We start from the raw sequence: 25,209 nt of genomic DNA, 5'->3' as shown, positions 1-25,209 counted from the left end.
CAGTTCCTACACATGCAACTAGTCCAGCTGGATGTTCACTGTCACACATAATATTTTCCAGGATTTCAACCAAATCTAATATGACCAACATTTTCAAAATTGGTCACCAATTATGGGCATTTCCCAATTCAGTCTAAGTTTCAGAACTGCTGAACAATACTTTGTCCTTGTGGACATTCAGTTTAGAAAATCAAATCCAAGGTGACTCAAGCAAATACTGAAAAATACAAACACTCCAGGTTTGCAGTTCTGTTTGAAAATGCAACCCTTCAAAGCTAAATCCAGCTTTAAAGATACTGCAATAGTTTCGAAAGCTTCATATTTTTGTTGAGCCACTAGAAGGCATAAACAAATGTGATGGGTGGACTCTGCATCCATTCAGTGGGACCAGTGCAAACAGCCCCTCCCTGACCAGCCAACACTGATGTCTGGGAATGAAGGGAATCCAGGATAGGCCTGTACAGTGAACCAGAAGAAGCCCTTGCAGAGATGAAGGAAAACAAGGGCTGCTGTTGGATCCTGCCCAGAACACAGAACCCAGCCACAATATGTCCACACAATGTTTCTGTCTCAGAGATGTGGGAAGTCCTGTTATGTCTGCATTCACAATTAAACATGACTTTGACATTATTATGGTGCTGATGCTGTTATATCTTCAGTGTATGATGGGTCCTGGCTCTGTTCGGGCCTGCCTATTGTTCATGAGAGACTTTGTCTTTGCAATGATTGGAGAACAAGGCGTTCTGGAAGCTCTTTTCAGCTGGGATCTGGTGAACTTCTTACGGATTTTTCTGTAAGGAGGGAAGGAGGAAAGGAGGGAAGGAAGAGAGAGATAACAGAAGAGATAAATCTCAGTCTGTAATGGAAGACTGCACAAGAGCCAATAACAAACATAACAAATACTCTTACCAGAGCAGGAAGGCTAGTTCATGGAAAAGAGACTTGCAGTCAACAAGAGTCAGCCCTGTCCACCAACTGATGATTCAGAGTTGTCTGATAATGATTCATCGAAAAGCGAATTGGTGTTAGATAATACTTGAATAATAGTATTTATCTACATGAAATCTTGGGCCAGAATGCCCAGGTAGTGAATCCTCACATGCAGTATCGATACTGGAATGAAGGACCACAGAAGACAGGACCATGTTGACACCCAATGAATGTGCTACCTCTGTAAAAGTGGGAGCAATTGTTGTTATTTACACTGTACCACTCCTGCAAATAACACATGACCCAGAGCTCTGGGCACTTTTACTAGTGCCATTCAGGCGCAGCAAATTCACTTTCATTTTTGACTCTCAGCTGATAAATGAAACATTAACTCCAGGTGGCCATGCTGTTTGCATTGAAATCCTAAATATCCAAGGATAGTTAATTTTGAAGGATAAATCCTTGCTATGTTTCAACTGCTCTGTCTCTTTACTATTATAAATCAATAACCACAATGCTGAGGGTATCCAGGGTATGGTATCAGAAAACACAGAAAAGACAGACCTGAACATTAGGTGCTGCTGGAAAATTACCTGTTTTCTGAATTTACTCAAGAATCCCAGCCTTCATTTAGGTAGTTTTACAAATTACAGGGATTTTGAGCTGATGGAAATGAATTAAAGCAAACTGGGGCTTCTGGTACTTAATAAGACCAGGGTTTCTAGTTCAGACTTTTTGACTTGTAAAATGTGACCTACGAACTACAGGGTGATGAGGTGCCTACCTGCATCAAGGCTCTGAGATGGTAACTCAAGGAGTGTTTTTCCCTTTCATCTAAGTGGGCTGTTACCTCTGAAACTGAAAAATGGTGGCACGTGACATTGAAAATACATGATCAGCTGTAAATAAATTCTATTGAATTCTAAAATCACAATTAGCATGTTAAATTTCAAACACTGTTTTATTACCAGTTAGTTACAGGTTAAGTGTTCCCCAGGGTTGTAAGCTTCCACGTTAACTAACCGGGCCACAGAAGAGAACATAAAGGGAAAAAAACCCAAACATGCAAAAAGCAGAAGAATATTCTTTGCTATTAGAGGTTAAAGGGAGCCTGAAAAATACATTTTGGTTAATATATTTTAAAGGTTCAGAGAGCTATTCCCCTTTGAAAGAAGGATGTCTTCATGGCCTGGAATACTAAATTAGGATTTAGCACCATTCAGCAATAAGCACAACAGAAGAAAAGGAATCACCAGAAAGTTAGGCTTCAGCTTTTCACACAATCCCACTGAGAATAAAAACTTACTGTTTGAGTATTCACTTTATATGGTCATCTTAAATAAGGCCAAAAAGATATTAAATTGATTGCAAAGATACCTTCCAGAACAGCAAGACCATAGAAATGTAATCTCAGACTGGCAGAAATGTGTCTATCTAAAATAATGAGACAGCAGGTTTTGTAAATTCATGTGAATAGAAATAGCTATTACCCACACTGATTACTAATGGGGATCGTCTCAGCAAAACCTTACAGAACTGGATCGTTTTTGATATATTTGTTTTGCAAAACTTTATATTTATTTACAGAAGGAATGTGGTCATTAATCATGTGAGAAGCCCAAGGTTCAAATAATATCAGATAATCGTTTACCCTTCTGAATTTTTAATAAGGTAACTTTACAAACTGCCAAGAGGTTCCTGCTTATGAAAGTAATTTGCAGCTGACACTACATGTAAGGACAATAAAGGATTTGAGATTACAATGAGTAATTGTTTTGCATGGACAGTAAAGTAAAAGATATAGTTATTCCCATTAGACACAGGTTCAAAACCAGCACAAAGAAAGGCAGAACAAAAAGGTTGTTACATTATTATATCAAACAAGCCACAAACTGAGACGAATCCTCACTAAGTATAAATGAAACTAGCTCTACATACTCTGTCAAAAAACCCCTAATCTTACATATGAGATATGCCTCTGAAAAGGCAATCCAGTACTTGTGTTTAAACAGGATTGTGAAAATGCTTCCAGAAATTAGCTTTCTCGGATAGAGCCATTCAGAAATAAAACTGGAAGAATGGAAATTTCCACTGACTACATTACATGTTATATTTAAACAATCATTTCTCCAAAAGCCAAAATTGTTCTTTTTACTGCAAAAATTATAGGTGGAAGGACTGGATTCTCTATACTGAAGAATTTAGCATCTAAATACAGACTAGCTTTTTGAGAGGCATTCATCAGGTTTTATATTTCTCCAGAGTCTTTTTAACACTCAAACACGCAGGTTGCAATAATAGCTGACAAAAGACAGGATATTCGAAGATAAAGTTGTTGTCACCCTTTCACTCATAGCACTTTACCACCCCCAAAGATACACCGAACTAAGGGCAGAGTCAATTTTAATGCTCAATTTCCTGTCCCTCTTTCAGTTAATACCAGCCATATGTTTTAATTACATAAAGCTTTTATCTGGCAATGGCAATAAATGGCTTTAATATCTGTATCGTTGGTAACATCCTTTACAGTTGTTAGGACAGATTAATTGCCATTTTCTCTGTTTTTTTTTTTCCTTTGACTTTTGTACTAGTTCTTAAAGCATGATGCATTACATACTTGAAATGCAAATTCAAAAGTATTTTAAAGCCTTTGCTTTGTATTTCTAGCCTTCTTGAGACCAAAGGTATGAGAATGAACTAAATATTTAACAGGGCATCAGTATATAAAGCCCACTGTGCTCATTTTTAAGTCAAATGTGATGCACTGGTGTAATGTAGGACTAATACATATTCTCTATGTCTGCATGACGCTTCAGTTAGTAACTGCAGATGAAGGTGCAGGACCCTTGGCACCTAGCCAGGGAAATATGGAAATGGACATAAGTTTTACTAAAGGCATAGATGAAGACCAAATGTCTCTGTTCAAGTTTCATACACAGACTGGAACCTCATAGGCAGAAATAACAGGCTGTACAGGGCACTTGTGCTGTGCTTAACTTTAATCGGGCAAGTCATTATAATTAACCAACCCTTTTCTTGGGATCCAAGTATGTTCCATGTAACTCACCATCTGCTGAAGTGAAGCACAATCCTATATAATCTATTAGGCCCAGATTTCTCAGGAATAGGATAACTGGGAGCAAAATTTCACATATGCAAAAGCTGACTCAAAGTTCCCTTCTCTAATTCAGCCACATGCTAAAACAGCATTAATTTTTAAACTTGAACAGAATAAAGAGAGGCCTCCAACTTGTGTTAGTCAAGAATGTGTTTTCAAGCCTTTTCTAGTAGACTGGAAGGCATTGCCTGCTTTAAGTTTGTTGATATAGAGTGCTACTCTGCTATATATAAACAGTTGTGCATCCGTCTTGCCTCCTCTGCATTGGACTCAGAGTAGTGATGACTACATTGACTTTGGTCTTATCAGCTGTACCAACAGTACTTAAGAAGTTATATTAAATAAATAAAGTTATGGAACAACTTTCTACAGTGAAAGAAATTAACTGCATGCAAGAGCCCACTGATATTTCAGCAGATAACAAACCTGGTTTTGAAAGAAACATTTTCCTAAGAAGAGGAATTATTGCCCTCAACACACATGGACTTGTGAGATGTCCATAACTCTTCTTAAATACCAAGGTCCAGAATGCTTTTGGTGCTCTGCTTCCACTAAAAATATGCTAATGACCTAATACAAACCTGGGTACAAAGTTTGAAGCTCAAGGACACAGTTTTGTTTTCCTCACTCTCCCTAAATTAGTTTGATATTTTTGGCTGAGTCTTTCTGCGACTGATGCTATTTGAGCAACCACCTCATATGTAAGAACTGGTGCTGTGGAAATGTATTGTTATCCAATTTCTGGTAGCACAAGGAACACCCCCAAGTCAGCAGAAGGCATAAGAAAACTGATTTCCTACACAATCATAATTGAAATTCCATATAATCTCTCCTTTGGAGAGAAGCATTCTGTCATGACTTTCCAAGTGTAAACAGCAACATAAATGTTCTTGATGCATAAATACTGCCAACACTGGCAGAATTTTGTGTTCTGGCACAAACTGTGTGTGAAACTTGCAATCAGTTTTACCATAGAGCCATTCAGAAAGAAAACAAGGCTAAAAAAATAAGAAAAAAAGGTATTCTAGAGAAATGTTTGTGAAGTTGCTGCTGCTCTAGGGCAATAGAAATTTCGTGCAATGTAAATTTTCAGTGCAAATTCAAGGCCACTTAGAAAAAACCCAACTATTTAAAAGAATAACCATAATTCCTTGGTGGTTGTTAGATGCAATAATCACTTATTTCTCTGAGGGCTTCTTTTATCCAGAGGTACATTCTAACTATTCAGTGGATTAAATTACAGCAGGGGGTTCTATCTTAGAAAGCTGATTGGCTTTTTATTAATTTCAACAGGCTTTTAAACATAGTGAAAGGCCAAAATGTGTGCAGTGCTGCTTGCTGAAAGAGAATTTAACTGGGATGAAGCTGTAGGCACAGAACCTTAGAAACCTGATATGTTACTGACTGAAGGACTCACAGCACTTCCTACATTTCTACCTGTGTGCAAATGAGAAGCATATTATTTAACTCTTTGGCTTGCTGCTTTAGACTTTTTTTTGCCCTCAACACTTTCAGGATAAAGCTTTCCCATATTGCATTAAAATTTTAATCTAACCTCAACATGACAGAAACTACTTAAAAATAGTTTTGGAAGGCAGAAGTGGGTTGACACTGATACACCTTTTAAAAACATGGGCCTTAGGAAACGTTAATTTATAAAAACAAAATGGAAGACTTTAATAAGCATAGAACTATTGGAAAGCTGTTGCCATGAGCCACATAGCTGCATTATAAAACCCATACAGATGGCAGATAGAGTGATATAACCTTTATGAGATTAAAGAGGTGCTGCTGTAGACACGCCAATATTATTTAAATGTTTTAAGAGCTTATCTTATTTTTCTCCTCCTAGCAAGGATATGTTTATCTTCCAATATTTTATCAATATTTATGGAGCTAGACTTTTCTCTATGAACAATAACTTTTAGACACACCAGTTAAACATGCAGGTTGCAATCTCACACAAAATACATTGTCAGATCTTCCTAAGCAGCTTAAGATAACGTATTTTTTTCAAGTACTTCATCACCTTGAGAGCTTCTCAGATGTTTTGTGTTTTAATGCTACATCTTATAGCTACTATGTATATATAGAAGGCCATTAATAATGTGGTTGAAGCATTTTCTTTATTGGGAGGAAAAATACAGGTCAAGGGTTTAAAGCACAGACTTCTATGACTGTGTCATGCCTGACCTATTGTATGGCTCAAGCCACCTCTGTCTCTTTGTACCTGCTGCTGATTTAAATCAAAATCACTTTGGAGCAGAAACCATTTCTAGAGTGCCTAGAACAACAAGTTGGTCTACTACTGAAATTTCTATCCACTTTAACTGCAAACAACTGTCATGACTTTTGGAATAATAACCTAATTCAATAGATTTTTCCATATTTTCATTTCCCCTGGAAATATTTCATTAATATTTTAAAGTGGTTTAGGAGAGAAGGAATTACAGAAACATAAAGTCCTACTCTCAGCACCACTATTCATTTTTCAGTTGAACACTGGAACTGAAAAAAAACTTTTTAATCCCTAAGAGACATTAAAAAGAGATGCTCTCATACCTATGCTGGTCAACACATGATGAATAAATCTAGATCCCAACAATCAGCGATGGGATTATTCTCACAGTTCATCTGTGAGCTTGGTATTTCCCACCAAGAGGCTGAAGTGACCTACTGCTGAGATGACAAAGCTCACACATCAGTTTGGGTGCAAGGCTGACTTCTCACAGCAGCACAGAGGCCCTACCAGAGGTAGGAAGACTTCAAAACTCCCTTGATCTAGTTGGTAGGAATGAAGGACAGCATAGACTGATCATGGACTTGACCTGTGTTTTGGGCAGAGCTTTGTGAGCTCAGCAGGGACAGCACCTCACACACAGCAATGATGATGGCAGAGCCATGCACAGAGCTGTGTTCCTCACACAGTCGTTCCCTCAAGGAAGGGAGAAAAGCCTGTCTTTGAATTCATGGCATTTCACCAGTACCCAGCTTTGTAGAGTGGAATAGAACTGCTAAGTCATAGCAAAGGAGGCTTGATGGAATGGGTAAAAAAGTAAATTATTCATACTCCTTGAAACAAAGCAATGCCTCAGGCTTCAACAGACTTGTAACCTGAGCTACAGGACAGCTGTTCTGCACTTTATCTGAAATTCATTAGCCTTCCCTTAGTTACCTTACCCTGCAGAGGCTGCAAGGCAGGAAGTCTGCTTTATCCAATAAAGGGTTGCTTAACCTCTCCTCCCTGGGAAGGAACACACATGATCACTGCAGATGTGTCAGTTCACCAGCACTCTGGGAATCCAGGGAACCAGAAAGCTTTCCACAGCTCACATGCACAAACACCAGCAAATTTCAAAGCTGTTTCATTCTTCCTAACTGTATCAGCAGGGTGAGGATGAATTCCTACTCTACCAAGAGGAATTTTCAAAACCATCTAATTATTCTGCAGCAGGATGCCCATTCTATATAATGATTAAACATCACCTGCTATGAGATGAAAAAATTACCCACATGGCAGCATTTAATTTTTCCTGAGACAAGCAAGAAACTGAAGAGAAGGTGCATGAGAGTGAGCTGGCTAACACTGGAACACAATGTTGCTTTCAACTACTCCCCAAACACCTTGGAAATTAATTCACAATTCCAGCATTATCCCAGACTCTATGACAAAAAGGTACAGAACATACAACTTCTGTTTCTGGCCCCAGCAACATTAAATACTGCCTTGAAAACTTTCAAAAATATTGTGTCAACTAAATATGCTTATTTAAGTCCAAGATAACAAAAAGCTCCTTATTATATTTTTTATAGAAAAATAAAAAAAAAGATACTATACTTCTACTATACTATTAGTATTTTTCTGTCTTTCTTTTCTTACCTTGCTTGATTATTTCAGGGTATGCTTCATGTGAAGTTTTTGGCCTGATCACTGTGCTTTACAATATTACAGCTTATAATGCTACCTGAGGCTCAAAAATACTGAGAATGTGCTTCCTTTTTATCAATTATGCATATACTTTTCCTGGAATAACATATGTACCAATAGGTTATATTTGGAGGAGGTTCTTGGCATCCTGGGTACTCGCTATTAAGCAAGGGATGAAAAATAAAAATTATTCAGTCTTACCAGAAACAGTTGGAGAGCAAAAGTTCTCTCACAAGCCCATCCCCTGGGGCTCTACTTCACACCATCAATCCCTTGCATAATCAGCATTTCTCTACATGCAGAAGCTTCAGGGCAGAACATGGATTAAAAATCTATAGTGTGGCATTGACAGAGAAAGCTTTTCCACAGAATGATTTGATGCTAATTTCTAAGGTCACTTTCATGTCAAAGGTTGAAGATTTTTTTAACTTTTAAAAAATATTTATTTGACCAAAGGTCTATTGAAGTTCATTTTCTGCCACTCATCCTGCTCTCCATATTTATGGCCAGCACTTTTCACATCAGTGTCTCATAGTTCTTTTTGGACTGGCTAATTAAGAACTGCACAGCATCCTAAAGAGTATATGTACACCAATATTACTCAAGCTTACAGACAAAATGGTGGAGCTAAAGAAAGGCTGAAATAAATTACTTGTCTGGTGTCTCACACCAAGCAAGGGGCAACCTTGGAATTTTAAAGTCTGGATCTGTGTTTTCTCCACAAGAAAAACACTTGAATAGTATTTTGTCAAGTAAACGTTTTAGCCTCTACCCATAGCACAAGTTACAAAAACAGCCAGTCAAGCCTCCTTAGATGTTTGACAAGAACTGTTAGTTATCTCTGTGATTGACTTTCACAGTCACAGTCAATATGTTCTCCATGGTATTTTATATTTAAAATGCCTATGTAGATACTTATGCAAGCTTTTTCACAAAAAGAGACCAACTAGCACTTGTTTTTCCACAGCCTTACCTACATTTATGCCAGAGGGTCATGAGTTTAAAAAAACCCCAAATCATCAAGGAAAGTACTAAGAACAAATGATTAAATATATACACTGAAACATGGACTAATTCAGAAATAAATCCTCTATCTGTAATTTGAAATTAAGGCTCTGGTAGAGGACAACTTAGGAATTAAATTTAGTGGGCAGTTCTGTGTGAATTTTAAGACTGTGAGGATCACTGACACCATATCTTTGAACATATTCACCACGGTACAATTTTATAATATTTTTTGCTATTTAACTTTAGCAACAGTGTGTTCATCACAGGAATTACATAGTTTTCCTGCCTACATGCACATTATTGCTATGTATTTCCCTGCCTTCAGATGAAATAATTCTTAACTCCGTGTCCAGTTTCTACAAGTTACTCTTGCTCACAGAGCACAGAAATTATAAAAAGTGAAAAATATCTCTGAACAGTGATATTGCACAGTATTTGAGGATTACAATCATCAATATCTAAGATGTAATGTGAGAAACTACCATGGTTTATGCATAGGAATAGTAAGAGTCGACTAATTTTAGCCCTAAGCTGATGTTACTCGAGCCTCGCTAGAGGTAACAATTGTATAATTAATGTTGTCTCTATCTTTTCTTTGATACTTAAATATGTTGGCCTGACAAGTTTGCATTTTTATTTTGCTTTGTATGTTTCCCAAGGCTTTGACAGAGAAATTGGCTTCCCATACAAAGATGCTTATTTATAGAAAAAAAAATTCCTCTTGTTCAAAACCAAATTGGTTTTAACTCCCACAATAGAAGATGGCCAAATATTACAAGATGGCACATTCCCACCGGGTATGTGGATTTAGGAAGAAGCTAAGCAGCAAGCTAACAAAAAGATAAGCCCTAAAACATTCTGTTAAAACATTTGATAAAGAGGATTGGGCTCAGCAACATCAAATCCTCTGTGCAAACACAAAAGACAGCTTCTGAAAAAAAACCCTTTTGAACTGGGAAACCATGCTGCAGGAAACTAAAAATTTGTCAAGAACCATCCAAAAACAGGTTAAAAGAACTGCATGGCATCCCAATCTAACATCAGACTTATAATGTGTATTGGGGGCTACGTGATGTACTCTAGCCGAGGCACTGAGCTCAGAGATGGATTTAAGGGCTTTGTTGAATTGGGTCTGGAAGGTCCAGCAGAGAAAACAAGGTTTTTGGAAAAGTCAAGTGCTTATATAGGAGCTTCTCCACCAACATCTATGTTTAAGACAATCCTTAATGCATTTATTATCCCTGTATTTCGTATAAGTTGTTGAGGTTTTCTTTCCCTCCCAAATTTCCCAAAACAATAAAATTTTACAAAAAGGCTTATTTTAGAACTTGTATTTCCCTTTCCAAATATATGATTTTCTGGCTATTTCTGCACCTACTGTCCGAATGTGAGAGAACATTTGTCAACGGCAGTGGAGAAGATTGCAAGTGGCTGAGTGACCCTTCTAAACGTGCCTTTGTTTTTTAGCTGAGTCATGCGAATTAACCACATTCAAGCTCTGACCTAAGATGCAATTACAAAGCACACTTTGGTATCTAAGGCCCCCTGGAGAGGCAGAATATTTGAATATCTGCTGACAACAGGGCAGGATCGTTTCACAAGAGCCAAAGGTGTGACTTTTCAGGCAGCAGTAACTAGGTCATTTACAGCCATCTGTTCCTCAGCCTCCCTGCGGTCATCACCAAAGCTGTATGCCAACTAATTTTCATCTGCTAATCAGTGGAGGCAGCTCTGAAACTAACAAATCATCCTGTTTCAGTCAACAGCTTCTGGACTCCTGTGGGTGGCATTTCTATGAGACTATTGCCAATAAAGGTAGAGAGTTTTCTCTGAAAGAAGATCCCATCTAAGGCTTCTGACTTGCTTAATGTGGAGCAGCACTCTGGAAGAATGAGAAGGCTTCATCTGATTCTTCAGGCAAAGAACAGGAGTTACCTGTTCTTTTTCTTTGCCTCCAAGTCTTCAAGCAAGCACTTAGGAACCTTCTTCATTTTGTATTTGAGCAGTTAGGTATATAAACACTTGGAGATAGAGACTTAAAAGACCTGCTTGACATATCATGGGAGGTCTGTGAGGAAGCAGGGAACTGAATCATGGTTTTCCAAGTCCTAGGCAAGCGCTCCAAACACTGCAACATCTTTCCACTACCATGTGGCTTTAAACTGGGCAAGTAGCTTACTGCAGTGCCACTGAAACTGTAAGATTAATCCATAGCACCAAACCAGCATCACTGTATTTCATTTGCTCTGAAGACTGATAAAGCAAACCCCATAATAGCATGTGTTTTTACAAACCTCCCAGCTCTATCCAATGGAACAACTTACACTGAGCTCTGAGGGGTTTTTTGAACATGTTTTCCTTGTATATAACTATGATTCCTTTAGTAAAAAAAAAAAAAAAAAATTCACGACCTTCAAATGAGCTGTTTTACTTCCATGGAATGAACCTGCTTTTAAAAACAAACATTTGCATTATCACAATAGTGTTACTTTGATTTAGTAGGTACCATAAAGGGTCCACCAGGAAAAATTCATGTAGATAAATATTGAAAGAAAATGTCTTTAGACCCACAAAAGCTGCTCAATGAGAAATGAATGATAAGAGATAATGATCTAGTTTCTATACTGCTGCTTGTGATTCTGTATCACAGTACCACCTCAGCTGGGGCTCAGAAAAGTATGATTTATAAGAAATGAACAGTGCACAGCATTTATGAATAGACCACACGAAATAAGGTCAAAATAACATCTCACAGGAACTATTATGCTCTCTCATGAGCATATAACGGCTTTGAATGGAAATTAACCAAGCAGGATGGCTCCTAAACTGTAGCAAGGACAGTTGTTCCCTGAAGGCCTCACACACAGTATCGTCACGGCGACTGGAGAGAATTGTCAGTTCACCTGGACTCAGATGTGGCCAATCAATAAGATATTTGCAATCCTATCAGTGGGGATTAAACAGATTTCTGAGGGATATATTTTGTAATTCCTGCTTCTCAAGATGTATGACAACTACATAATACAACAGAAGTAAAGGAGCCAAAAAATTACATCCTTAGAGTTTGATACAGTTTTTTGTTAAAGAGCTGGTGCATCACATTCCCAGGCTTGCAGCTGATGCTCCAAGAGTGCAGCCAGGCATCTTCTTGCAGCTGGTTACTGGGCTGGGGTCTAAAGGTCATGGTGTCATGCAGGTAAGAAATGAAAATACACTATGCCCAGGACCCAAGTGTGGTGTAGTTCAAAACCAGGATCCCAATTCAAATCAAAGTGCCTCATCTTTATGAAAAGCAGAGGCCAAAAACACATTTTTTGTTTTGACGCACAAATTTTTTTGCACAGTTGGGGCCAACTGGAAAAAAGAGAGTAAACACACCCATGGACATTTGTGTGATAGGAGTTACACGTCTGATGAGGAAGAAGGAGCAGAGCAGTTAGCACTGGAACTCTGGCTCAGATGTAGACCTGCAGCTCTGCACTGTGTAGAGCGAAAACTCCTCCAGTTTTCCCTTTTCTCCCAGCAACGAGCTGCAACTCAAGCACTGTGCATGACTTTGCCTAAGCCTAGAGTAAAACACACGTGGGACAGAGAGGGGGCAGGGGCAGGTCACCCACAACTCTTAACCTGGACTTTGGCCCTCACAGGTTTTCAGTTTGTGTTTCAAGGTAGAGGTTGGGGTTTCCACAGATAAAGCTGCACTGCAGAGAGGGCCAGCAGCACCTGCAGGAGCACGAAGGGCCATGAGCACTAGCAGGGCTCTCCCCCACTTCTGCAAGAGAAGCAGACCACTGACAGCACAGCAAGACTCGACATTCTGCAGAAGCTGGTTGTCAGCCTCACATTCTCTTCTTTCTCGACATGCAACTTTGGATTTTAAGCTTTTCTGTGTGTGCTATGAGACATGCATAAATAAAAATGAGTGGTACCAGGTAATTATCACAGCAATTGTGATATCCTTACGTAGCACCTCAACAAATCAAGGGAAGAATTTTCCTTTTCGAGACAGAACATAAAGTGAGGGATAAGAAAATTGCCTACATAAAGCTGCCACAGGGATGCCTCTCAAATCATTTTATCAGCAAAAAAAGGAAGCCATGTCTGCTGGTAACAAGCTAAAGATCATGTTCTAATTTTAGCAGTTGCAGTTAACTCATTCCCAATGGAGTTGCACTTACCGTGAGAAGGTTTCTAACTGCTTCAGCACTGAAAGGAAACAAGCATTGAGTCATTCAACTGCAGATCTATATGCAAATATGCTTTTCGGCCCATGAAGGGAAAGCACATAGAATCCGCTGCTAAAACACAGTCAGCCAAACATTTCCACACATTTCTTATAATGCAAACGCTGAAAAAAAAATAATTCATTTACCAACCAGTGTTTTAGCTGTCCCTACACAAGTCCGAGCATTGGCATGCACATGCACTCTGTGAGGGACAGAGCGTGTGTATAGAAAATAGAAGCACACTGCATACCTAGAATTGGTAAGAAATGTTTTAATCAACAGATATATTCCCCTTGATGTCAAATGCTTCAGTAGTAATATTGCTACTTTTACTCAAAGATTATGTTTATATCTTATATAACTCGAGATATATTAAACCGATATATTACATTTTACTGAGGTTCTGAAGACCATAATATGAACCGTACAATTCTTTCAATTATTAACTCCCAGAATAGCAATGCTGTATAAAGAATTTTGTTCCTCGCAATATAGTAATTCTCTCTGTTGACCTCTAATTGGGCATACAATAGAATCTCCATCACCTAAAAAACTTCCTTATAGCAAAGCTGATTTAGGACAAAGAAATGAATAAAATGCTTTTATAGTTAGGAGGCTTCTGGTTTATCCTAAAGCATGCACGTAGTGCTAGGAGAATCCTAGCAAGTAATATCTAAGGATATTAAAAAAAAAATAAGGACACTCATTTGGTGAGCAGTGATAAAAGTGAGGCTCTTTAAAGAGTGATTTTTTAAACAAACTATGTAAACAGATTTGCACTTTAGAATAAATTCTTGAGCAAGTTATTTCACAGTAGGGAACGAGAATTTTTTTTTCATTCAAAAAGGATACAAATAAAGAAAAACATAAAAATATTAAATCCAGTAAAGCCCAACATAAAATTATGATGTAATGTCAAAAGGTGACTGCCATGTGGTTTTCTGCCTAGATTAACGTCTGCTGTGAGCCTGTGACTGAACAGAGGCAGGAAAATCCCATGGGAGCTGGTCTCACACAGGCATCAGGGAGGGTTTGGAATGGGGAGTGCAGCTTGTCATCAGAGATGAAACAGCTGAACTGAGGACCTCTGTGTTCACTGGCAAAATTCACTGAGCATGCTGACAGTATTCAGAAGGACATCCACAGGTACACATGACAAAACTGATGAGGGGGATCCCTTCAAGGCACTAATATGCAGACAGGTGGGAAAACTCTCTTCCCCAAAGTGGCCGTGGGCTGTAATGACTGGGGCTCAGCACCGTGTTAATGTGCAGCCCAGCTCTGAGGAGGCAATCAGGCTGGGAAAGAGGGAAACACCAACGGGAGCTCTGCTGCCTTTCTTCCTCAGATGTGCAGATACTGATAAACAACCGGGGAGGAAATGGCTTTCAAATAGCTACAACTTCAAATAAAAACAAAGCTGAACTGTATGAGGATTTGCATACAACTGATATAAAATACATTTCTGCACTACTCAGAAGGGCAGATTAGCACCTATAAATATGTTCAGCTTCAGATGTAAACTCCAGTCCTTGTGTTTCCATGATGCACAAGCTCACACTAATTTTTAAGAAAACCTGCAGACATTGTTGAACTGTATGTAGCCTGAGTGTAGATAGAAGGGTACTGCCCTAAAATTCTTGGGTAACTCCAAGGGTTAGCTTAGATGATATATAATTCCCATAGTTATTTTCACAGCTCTTAATATTTCATATCCACTGCTACAAATATATTAAATATGTGAGCAATTATATACAGAAGAGTTAAGTTTACAGAAATAATACTGTTGATTAAATTCAAAGAGGAAAGTATTATTATTAAAAATTAATATTACTAAAATTTCTTCTAAAATGGAGTAATAAATACATTTATTCACCTATATATTGACGAATAATAACATTGAGAATTCTCATGTGCATCTTTGGTTTGATTAGCATGAAATAGACTGGTACCTCTTTAGTCTAGGAGCAATGTTACTTACTCTTTTTTTTTTTTCTGAAAATATCAACATTCTATTATAGTGTGGGCTTTTTAAGCTAAATTTCTCTGAAAATTTACCCTCTAAACTCCCTACTTGGTGTTTTATAAAAATGTCCATCTTAAACATTAATTCACTCGACAAAAAAAATTATTTTAGAACAGAGAAATGAAAGTTGTTGTGGACGGCTGTAAACAAAACATGATACTGAAAATTATATCCCTTTTGGCAGGCTTCAATTACAGTAAAAAATATTTTTCCTTTTGCTATAATTAGCATCTGTCTCTCTCATATGTATTTTTAATGAACAAATTCACATGATAAAACAGATTGGATCCTGATGGAGCACCAAAAAAGTTCCCTAAAGAATGAGTTGTGACTTTAGATAGGGTGATTATCTCTGAGCTGAGTGTTCAGAACATGTTCAGAACCTAATGGCTGCTCCCTGGCAGATCATTCTTATTTGTTGCATGGGTTTTTTCGGGGTTTTTCTTTCATTCTGTGTCAGGATTGGGTAAATTGTGTGCTGCTCTTTCAGACATCTCCTCCTTAGACATCTTTTCCCCTTGCAATTATATTGCATTCAACTTTTTCCTGGCAGTGCTGAGCTGTGTGAGCTCCTATCACAGGACAGGCCGGCTGTCAGGGAGTGCTGTCTGCCTCCACCTACCCTCAAAAGCAGAGCATTGATTTAATTGTTGTCTTGGACATTAGGGCATTCCTAGCACCAGAACCAGGCAGTGCTTTCCACTTGGAGCTCTGAAGGCTGGAGACTTTCAGAGCCCAGAGGAGAATGAGCTACCCTATCTCTAAATAATCTCAGAGTAAAGGTGAAAGGAAACAATTAGAAAGAAGACAGCACAAGTGAGGGAAGTAGTCAGTCGGGATGGTATGAGGACAGGAAAACAAACACACACACACACACACAAAGAAAAAAATAATAATAAAAAAAAGAAAAAAAAAAAAAAGAAAAAAAAAAAAGGAAAATCCCTGTGAAAGACAAGGAACAGATCTCATGTGAAACAGTTTCAAAGGATAAAAAGCATCATTCCCTGCTGTGCTGCTCCAGCACCTGCCAGAGAGATGCAACAGCACACGTTCAGGCACCTCATTGTTTGAGGAGTGTCAGTGAGGTCTAACTTCCCTGTGTTCCCCATACCAGGAGGTTTCAAATGTTACTTTAAACTGTCCATTATTTGGAAAAGAGCAGCAGACACAGACCCCTGAGGACTTAGACCCTTGTTTGTGCCCTACCCTGGCTGCAGAGCCAGAAACAACTCTGCTTTCTCCCTGGCCTGGGTATGGGGTCTGCAGCCCTGGGAGTGGGGAGGGGAATTTCCTAGGATGAGAACAAGCAGAGCTATCACAGATGAGTGATTTGCAAAGCCAGGACTCATCCCACAACACTTCAACCACCTCGAATTTAAACATCTAGTCCAGCTCAGTTGTCTGGGCTGCCTCTGAGATCACTGCAGAGATCACTGCCGAAAACTCTTCTCATCCTTTGACAGGCACTTCTCTATAACATTGGGAAAAAAAAAAATTGAAAATTCTAAAACCTCAAAAGGTAATCAGTCTCACATCTAGGATCCAATTGCTAGGGATTAGTCTGATATTACTAAGGTCTTTGTCTCAAACAACTCTCAAAATGCCATGAATCTGGGCTGGAATCAGAAGCCTAAGTAAGAGCTCATCAGCCTTTCACCACTCTCTCTGAATTATTGCAATCCTCATAAAAAAACCCAAAAAGTGCCATAACCAATTATCATGTGCCAGCATGTTAACTTTCCTAGCTGAATCTGCCATTAATGGGATTAAACATGTACATTTTCCTTGGTTATGTCTATATTTGCATATGTTCTTTCTCTTCCCTCTTTTTATTATTTCCATTTTTCTTCAACTACCAGCTTTTCTAGGCTTGTGAAATAATCACAGAAGTGAGGAACAGTCTGATGTTACTTGCTGTAATTAAGCAAGATATTAAAGGTTTTTAAATAACAGGCCAAATAAGCACAGCTTATGAAAACAGACTGTAACTTCTTGTCTTAGTCTGAATCAAATCAAGGAAGGGCCAGACAAGGGAAGAAAAGAACGGAACACAGGAACCTCCAGAAAACTAGTGACTCTTCATCAAGCTCTTCTGGGAAAAGCAAAAGCTCATTAAATTTTACCAATTAATCTGTAAATGAAAGGCTGAAGGAGATTATCATCTCAGTTGCTTTTAAAGGAAATCAACTTCTAGCCTGGAAAAGATGCTATCAGCTGTATATTTCTCCACTGTACACTATTTTTCAAGTTCTGAAAATTTTAGAGGATAAGCTACACTGTAGACGCATTTATATTTTGCTGGATGATCAGAGGGGCCCTAAACCTCATTGTATACAAACTAAAATAAGTGACATTTAAAAGTTCAAATCTTTGCCACAGAGAAGTAGCACTAAGTCTATTAATGAAATGCTGACAATATCAATAGATAGAAGATGCAAAGTTGGGCATGTGCCAAACATGGCTCCTTGCTGTAATGCAACCTCAGGTAATAAATGACAAAAACTGTTATTGAAATAATGGATCAGTAACACGAACGCAGTGAAGCCTCATTCCCTGCTAAGATTTCTTTTTTTCTTACCTGGTCTCTTCTGTAGCTATAAAGAAACCATCATCTGAAGCATCAAGCCAATTTTGCCTCTGTCTCTTGATCACTGGAATGGTGCTTGTCTTAATGGCACTTGCACTGGCTTGCAAGGCCTTACCATTAGTCATATGGATGTGGGGAGCAGCATGCTGAAATCATAATAAAAGGAAAAGTTGTTTGTCTGGGAATAAGCATAATTCCATTAATGAATTCTGCTGTAAAGGACAGCCTGCACACGTCTCAAAACCCAGCTCATCTGCCTCAATCAGTACCTGGGGGTAAGAGAACAACCAACCTGTGCCCATTGACATGTTTTATGCATAGAGTTTAAAGCTCTTTAAAAACCTAATTAACTATTGCTAATGCCATTTTATATAAAAAGATATTGAGGCATGAGTCAATGCTATGAACTGAGCAATTCAGAAACAGAAACCCATTGATTTTAGGAGAGAATATTTTCTGAGCAAAAAAGCTAACATCCCAAGCAATGAGACACAAGACCTATTTTTTTCAGCCAAGTATGGGATTTACCTAATTTCAAAAAAATTCATACTTCTCACTTTGCAGGTCCTTACTCTGCCTGTTTTTGCTTTTAAATATTAGTCACTGAATAAGACAAGTGATTTGGTCCTGCTGCTAACCTGAATGGAAGCAGGAAAACAAAGGTTTATATCACCATGCTGGTGCCATGGTTCTTAGGTTTACTCACTGGTCTTTATCTAGTTAGAGCAATCTGTAATACCTCTGCATTCATTCCACAGCTGATAACGTCAAACTGAAAACCACGCACTAATTTTCCACTAAACCTTTACCTGGAGTAATTGTGCAATGAGAGCAAGTACTCAGATCTAACAAGAGAAGCTGCCTTCTGACACATGAGGAGAGAACAAAAATGTTTTCTGAATCATCTATAGGTAATGTTTTGGAAGAATATACTATGAAAAAAATATCCAGCTCAGAAATCTGAATCTTGTTTCCCATGTAATCGATTAGCAGCAGGACTAACAACTGGACAAAACCAGTTATGATAGAAGACATTATACAAAGATGAAAATTTGCTTACTTTATCTCACATGGATTCAACATCATATTTTCTTTGGAAGAAGTACTATTTTCTTGGTGAAATGATACCAGTATCCCACATTACTGATACCATTTTTGTAATTTTCCTAAAATGCACCCAGTGCTGCACATTTGTGGGAGTGCAGGGGACCAACATCACAGTCACTGGGTAAGGAAGGTGCTGGTAGAACCCACAAATACCAGCAGAACAGAGCACAGAACTGATCTCTTAAATCATATCATGAAAACATAAAAGCCAGAAAAGATAAGCAAGGACATCAATTTTCTGAAGAGTTGTTACACTCACATTCAAAGCATTATATTCGCGTTTTGACACAGCTTGCACCACACCCTTTACTCTCTCCAGTAGGACAAATTTTATGCATTGAGCAGAAAATTCCAGTATTCATCATGCTACTGCAAGTGACTGAGTCACCTCCTCTGTGATTCCTTAGACTTCATGTAAAAAAACCAAACAAGAAGAGGAGAAACAAGACATCATATTTGAGCGAGTTGCATATAAATCTTTCTTAGAGTTAAACTATTTTCCTTTGTCTTAAAAATAAAGATTTATGGTGAATTTAGTTGTTGCTCACAGGGTCATAGTAGCCCTTTAAATAGCTACTTAATTTTTTTCCATCTTTTTCATTTCATGTCTAGACTGCAGTTTGGCTTTCACATAGTTTTTTGTATTAGCTTTTGTGAGGACAAAGACCTAAAAGACATGCTACTAGAAGTGATTTAGCTTTATTTAGAGTAAGTTCAGAATAAAATGCATAGGTGCTCCGAAATTAGAAATTCATTAAGGTTTTCAACCGGTGATCTCTTCTTGGTGGTGTTCGAAAAAGAGAGTAAGAAGTTATCCATGGAAAACATTGCCATACATCAGATTTCCTATTAAATATTTGTATCTGGCAGTTGCCAGCACAACACACTACAGAGAAAAATTCAAGGGCTCCAATGGTATGTTTCTGTTGTGCTTCCCTACTCAATAACAGGTTTAAGTTATCTCGTATAATGGCTCAGATCTTTTCCCGGGCTCCTTTCTAATACAGCGTTCAATGTTCCCTTTAGTCAAGATAAGAAGTACAGGCAAAAAATGTTCAGAAAATATACAAGGTACAAAAAGCGTCTTTCCTGTGGTATAAACTGTGAACAGTGAAGCCTGATGGAAAGAGTACTTGTCTTTTCACAACACTTCTTCCCCTGGCAGAGCCAGATATTGCAACTAATTCTGAATTTCTGTTTTTTCTACCTTTATTAGGCCCTAACCCTCATTCCAAGAAAGAGATAACACTATAGAAAATGGCACAAGGCTTACAATATAATCTCATTTCTGTTGCATCAAATTGGTTAGAATTTTCTCTTTTATTTCCCTTCTACCTCAGCCCTTTCAAGCTATTTGAAGAAATTAATTACATTTCACATAAGGACAAGAGAAAATAAGATCATTATTCTCCAGTCTGTGCTAGGGACCACATTAATTTCAAGTTAATAAAAACAATTGAAGCTCTTGACCAGGCAGTCAGTTCATTAGTTCCTCTCAAAAATACATTCACCAATGTGTATGAAAATGAGCATTTAATGCCACCATCACACTAATATCAACACCAAGAGCAAAATTAACTTTCATACAAAGTACTTGTTAAATGCTTTTCTTTTATGATGGTGATGAATTCAAATTTTTCCCCCTGGCACACAGTTATGCCAGAAAGGTTATGAAAGCCTCAGGAACACTCCCTGAGCTACCACAGAAGTCCTTCTCATTTAAAACTCTACTTGCAAAAAGCTTCAGTAATTTCCTCACAACAGCACCATGTGCAATCAGCTGCTGCTGCTTTGATTTTGACTGTGTACATCACTAATGAGCTGTGCTCTGAGCTTGCAACAGAGCCACTGGTGTTAAGGGTCTGAATGCCAGGGGCACATTGGAGCAGCAACTGAGCATCAGGGGTTTGCATTTTGGACAAATCTTCCTCTGTGATGAGTGACTCCTTCCTCCCAAGTTCCTCATCTCAGTCTCAGTACATTCATTGAGATCTCTTGTTCCTCTGGGACAAAAAATTGTTCCATGCTCAAAAGACATGAGGAGAAAAACCTTTGAGTGCACTTGAAAGAAAAACTTCTCAAGAAAAAGGGATTTCTGACTCAGGCAAACTTACATCCTGTAAAGACACAAATATTTAAGTCATCACAGGGTTATCTCTGGGAAGAGTCTCACCTGTCAAACAGGTGGTGTCCAAGCTTCAGACTGAAAGCACCCTCAGAAACCAAAGGCAATCTTTTCCAGGTCTTCAACAAGGAGGACTTTACATAAAGACTGGTTGTTGTGCAGCTTCACCTGCCCCTTGCTGATCCATTTCCCTGCTGCTTGCAATGCTGCTCATCAAAACTTGCCTGGCAGGGGCATGAATTTCCCATCCGCATTCATTTCACAGTGGGCAACTGAGACACTTCCAATTTCCAAGGAACGCAGGTGATCCCTTAACGAAGAAGCTACAGGTCTTTATCCCTGTCAAATCCTCTGGAAGCAGCAGCACTGAATTACAACTGTAAATCAGGTCTTCCAAAAGAGGGTACACTAGGCATAAGGCTTTGTTGTGGCAGGGAAACCAAGGAAATGACTGTACAGGGTCACTATACATGTGAGATCTGCTCAAGGGGCAGCTGTGAGTCCAGTGAAGTTTGGATACTATCCCCAAACCACTTTATATTACAGTGGCAACTTAATATTGCATTTTTAGTATCAAGAGTAGGTCTCCTGTCCTCACTGGCTCCCAGAGAAGCACAAGGATACTGAGATGCATCATGGTAAGTCACGAGAGGAAACCTGTACAAATTCAGAAATGGATCCCAAATTCCAGTCAAGGTACCTGCCTATAGGTTTCTCAGTTTGTACTGCAATATAGGTGATCAAACATTTATTCATTGAGAGCCACTAAAAATTCTGAAAAGACACTCAGGTCTGAAAAGGCATTCAGCTTTGAAATAAAACACATAAGACCCACAGTAATTCAAAGTGTAAAAACTAACAGTGAACATTTGTACTATGGCTGAAGGAATGTTTAACTGGACTACCATAAATTCTTAAGTGGATTTCAATTCATGATTTCTCATGTTTTCCCCCATTGTTTCAAAAAGGAAAACATTCCCATTACCTTAAAATGACATTTTAAATTTTTTGTTGCATCTTTAAACAAGGAAAATCAATTGAAAGCAAGCAGAGCAAAAGAAGCTCTCTACAAGGAGAAAAAAAAAATCACTAGAAGAAATCAGCTATGCTCAGATGACTGGCAACAACCCATATTAATTGGTTCCATATACTTACCATTGACCTTATTGTGCAATACATCATTTAAAATAAGTTTAGAATTACCTTAAGTTTAAATTAGGTATTGATTCTCTTTTGCCACACCTGAAGTTTTCCTATTTCCAAAGGGATTAGCATTATACCTTTAATAAGCATCAAGGTTCGGGGCTGGTTTAGTTATTCATAGAAATGTGAGATGAATGCAAAAATTAATACCCAAAATCTCTGCACAGCATGAAGTCTCAAATGTTGATATAGCATGCCGGCACACAACCACTTTGGATAGAGAATTCCATTTAAAAACCCAAAGGCTATTAAAAATGAAAGATTTTCAAACAACAGATCATATACAAGAAAATAACCAACTACTTAACACAAGTATAACTTTGAAACCTCTGGATTTGCTACCAAACCTTTCACAAACACCTACAATAGTTGTAATGCTGAAAACATAAGTCAATGACTTTTCTGTGCAAGGGGAAAATCCCACCAAAAAGCCCCAAAAGAAACAACCCTCCTGAAAGATGATAGCTGACTTGTCAAAGCATCTGGGCTAAAATAATGCCATGTTTATAGTCCCTGTTTGTCATATATGGTACACACAAGCTATATAACCTCTGAATAAATCATGTCTTAGAAGGTATCACTTCGAAGTAAATAGTTATTTATGGAAATCAGTAAATTAATAATGAAGGATTAAGCTAGGCAATTATGCACAGAATAAAAGGAAATTTATTTTATAGTTAAAACAGAGCATGCTCTTGCTCTCCCACCATCACACAGATGCCTAAAATATTTTATGGCTTTTTATTTTTACAAACAAGAATCTGGAACAAAAAATAGGCAGATAGCATTGTATTTAAATGCAGAAGAAAAATTCTTGTAATGTCCTCAGAAAAACTGAACTTTGTTTTTTTAGCAGAGTACACTCTATACGTGCTGGCTTTGGACTTCAGCATATATCTGAATCTTCAGAGTCACGATAAGATTTAATGCCTCACATATTTCAACACCTATAAATACAACTTTAAAAAAGTTCAAATACTTTACCTTGGTAAGACAAAAGTTCTTTTACATCAAAGCAGCCAAGGCAGTAATAGAAATTTGCTGTGGTACCTCCCACATTCTGATGACTAAAGGTCATGAGTTAACTTTTCATGTTACAATATAACCGTAATCAGTCAAAAAAAGGGCACTTCATTTCAGAGTAACTCTTTATTGCAGTAGTGATTATACATTGGCTCTCAGCAGTATTGCTTTACTACATCTGTATTTAATGCATCAACTCATACTGTTTCTAGTGCAAGGAATACCATATTTTCTGGTTTTACTGACAATTTCTACTTACTCATTGGGGAGTAAGAAATTTTCTTTTACACATTCAGTTATAGTTTAGTTGCAGAGAAGACCAGACATTACCATAATGATTTCTCTCTTAGCAGAATACTTACTTTTATTTCTACCTTTATTTATTTAAGTGCAATGAGCAATTTCTTCATAATGACCGCAGAACATTTGCTTGAGGTCTGAGCCATCTGAGTTGTCTGGAGAGGTTCACAACACAGGAACCTCAAGAACTCAAGCTATTTAAATACCTTTTCCTTCTCTCTTTAAAAGTTAGGACATGTATTGGTGTGAGGAAAAAAAATACATAGGAAAAAACCCCACTCTTTTGGCTCAGTTTTTTAGAACTGTTCTGATAAATTAATGGAAAAGAGAGTCTGAGCAACTTCTGAGTACAATTAATAGGACAAAAAGGGGTAAAGGTAAAGCAGAGTGAAGGGTTCACCAGTTTCAACACAATTGCCCTGCTCTTTTCCCAACACCAAAGCAGCACAGAAAAAATTGAAAAGCTTTTCAATCCCTTCCAAAATTTTATAACAGAGGAATACACTTGAATAACTAAACATCTTCTTTTGAAATGCGTTTGTATGAAACAAATTCATGACCAACAAGGATTACATCACATCCAGTAGGAAACAGAAACAACACTTTTCCAGACATCTCTAATATTTTGAAAGGTTGTGATCTGTAGTCCTTACCTATTTATAATTAATTTACAATTGATTATTAATGGTCATTGATGATAAAGGTAATGAACTATATTAACCTTTTATCCCTGTAGAGCCAAGAAACCCATAGGGGAATTTATATATCCCATAAATGCCAAACACAAAGAAGAGGCAAATAAACTTGAAGGGACACCCTGAAAACTGTAGGAATGAAAACAAACAAGCTCATGTCATGATTTGCTGGGCTTATTCTAAAATTTCAACACTCGCCTCAAAAACTGGTCTTTTCCAAAAGCAGAAAGCCCTCTCCTCAAACACCCACAGGACAGGCATCAATCATTCCCTGTCAGAGAAAGGTTTTCTTTATGGAATTGTTGTTCAGCCCTTACCTAACTTTATTATGAGTTGGAAAAAGAAAGAGACCAACATTTCTTACCCTGTAAAAATGCAAGATAGACACCAAATGCATGACATTTTATTACATAAAGCTTTCTCATTTTTGAAGTTGTATCTGTCCACTTAAACATTTCCCTATCTCTGGAACCCCAATTATCAAACTCAAGGTAAAGTCAGAAACTGGCCTCTGAGGAATGTGATGCAAGAAAGTACTCAGCTATTGTTCTGAAATTTAAATGTGCTCTGCCCCATGTGATATGGATATAGAATGCAAGAAATTTTATCAACATTAATTTGACATAATCAAAAATCACTTAAACACAGAACACAGAATTGTAGTTGAATTTTTTAGCAATTCAAACTGACAGCACTGTTACCTCTTAAGCTGTTTAATCTCTCATTTTTTCCCAAGATTTCTTATGAAGTAAAGACAGATTCATTTTATGTCTACAGTGATATTGGACTTTATAAAAAAAAAGCCAATGACTTACGATACTACTATTTCTACTTCATTTTTAAAGGAAAAATCATAGCTAAAGGCATATCACTATAATCCTATAATCTCCTCTATACTTACCATGATTGTTCTTGTTGTATGGCTGGATGATT

At 37.9% G+C, this 25,209-nt stretch overlaps 1 protein-coding gene across 2 annotated transcripts in view; it reads right to left on the bottom strand.

Moving 5' to 3' along the window:
* Positions 1-521: 521 nt before the first annotated feature.
* Positions 522-25,209, bottom strand: part of MTA3 (metastasis associated 1 family member 3) — a 132,423-nt gene continuing 107,735 nt past the window's right edge. The window contains exons 17-20 of one of the 2 annotated variants that reach the window (XM_066178380.1): positions 25,178-25,209; positions 17,815-17,969; positions 13,163-13,190; positions 12,614-12,707 (exon numbers count right to left, since the gene is read on the bottom strand). In XM_066178380.1, coding sequence (XP_066034477.1) covers positions 12,648-12,707; positions 13,163-13,190; positions 17,815-17,969; positions 25,178-25,209 — 275 coding nt within the window. In that variant the 3' untranslated portion in view covers positions 12,614-12,647. Of the gene's footprint in view, positions 792-12,613; positions 12,708-13,162; positions 13,191-17,814; positions 17,970-25,177 lie in introns of those variants that run through there. The other variant, XM_066178379.1, reaches the window with a different exon arrangement.

The sequence above is a fragment of the Chamaea fasciata genome, unplaced genomic scaffold (genome assembly GCF_029207755.1).
Source record: "Chamaea fasciata isolate MVZ Bird 193981 ecotype frontalis unplaced genomic scaffold, bChaFas1.0.hap1 SCAF_3, whole genome shotgun sequence".
Lineage (NCBI taxonomy): Eukaryota > Metazoa > Chordata > Aves > Passeriformes > Sylviidae > Chamaea > Chamaea fasciata.
This window is presented reverse-complemented; position numbering and strand designations above follow the sequence as displayed.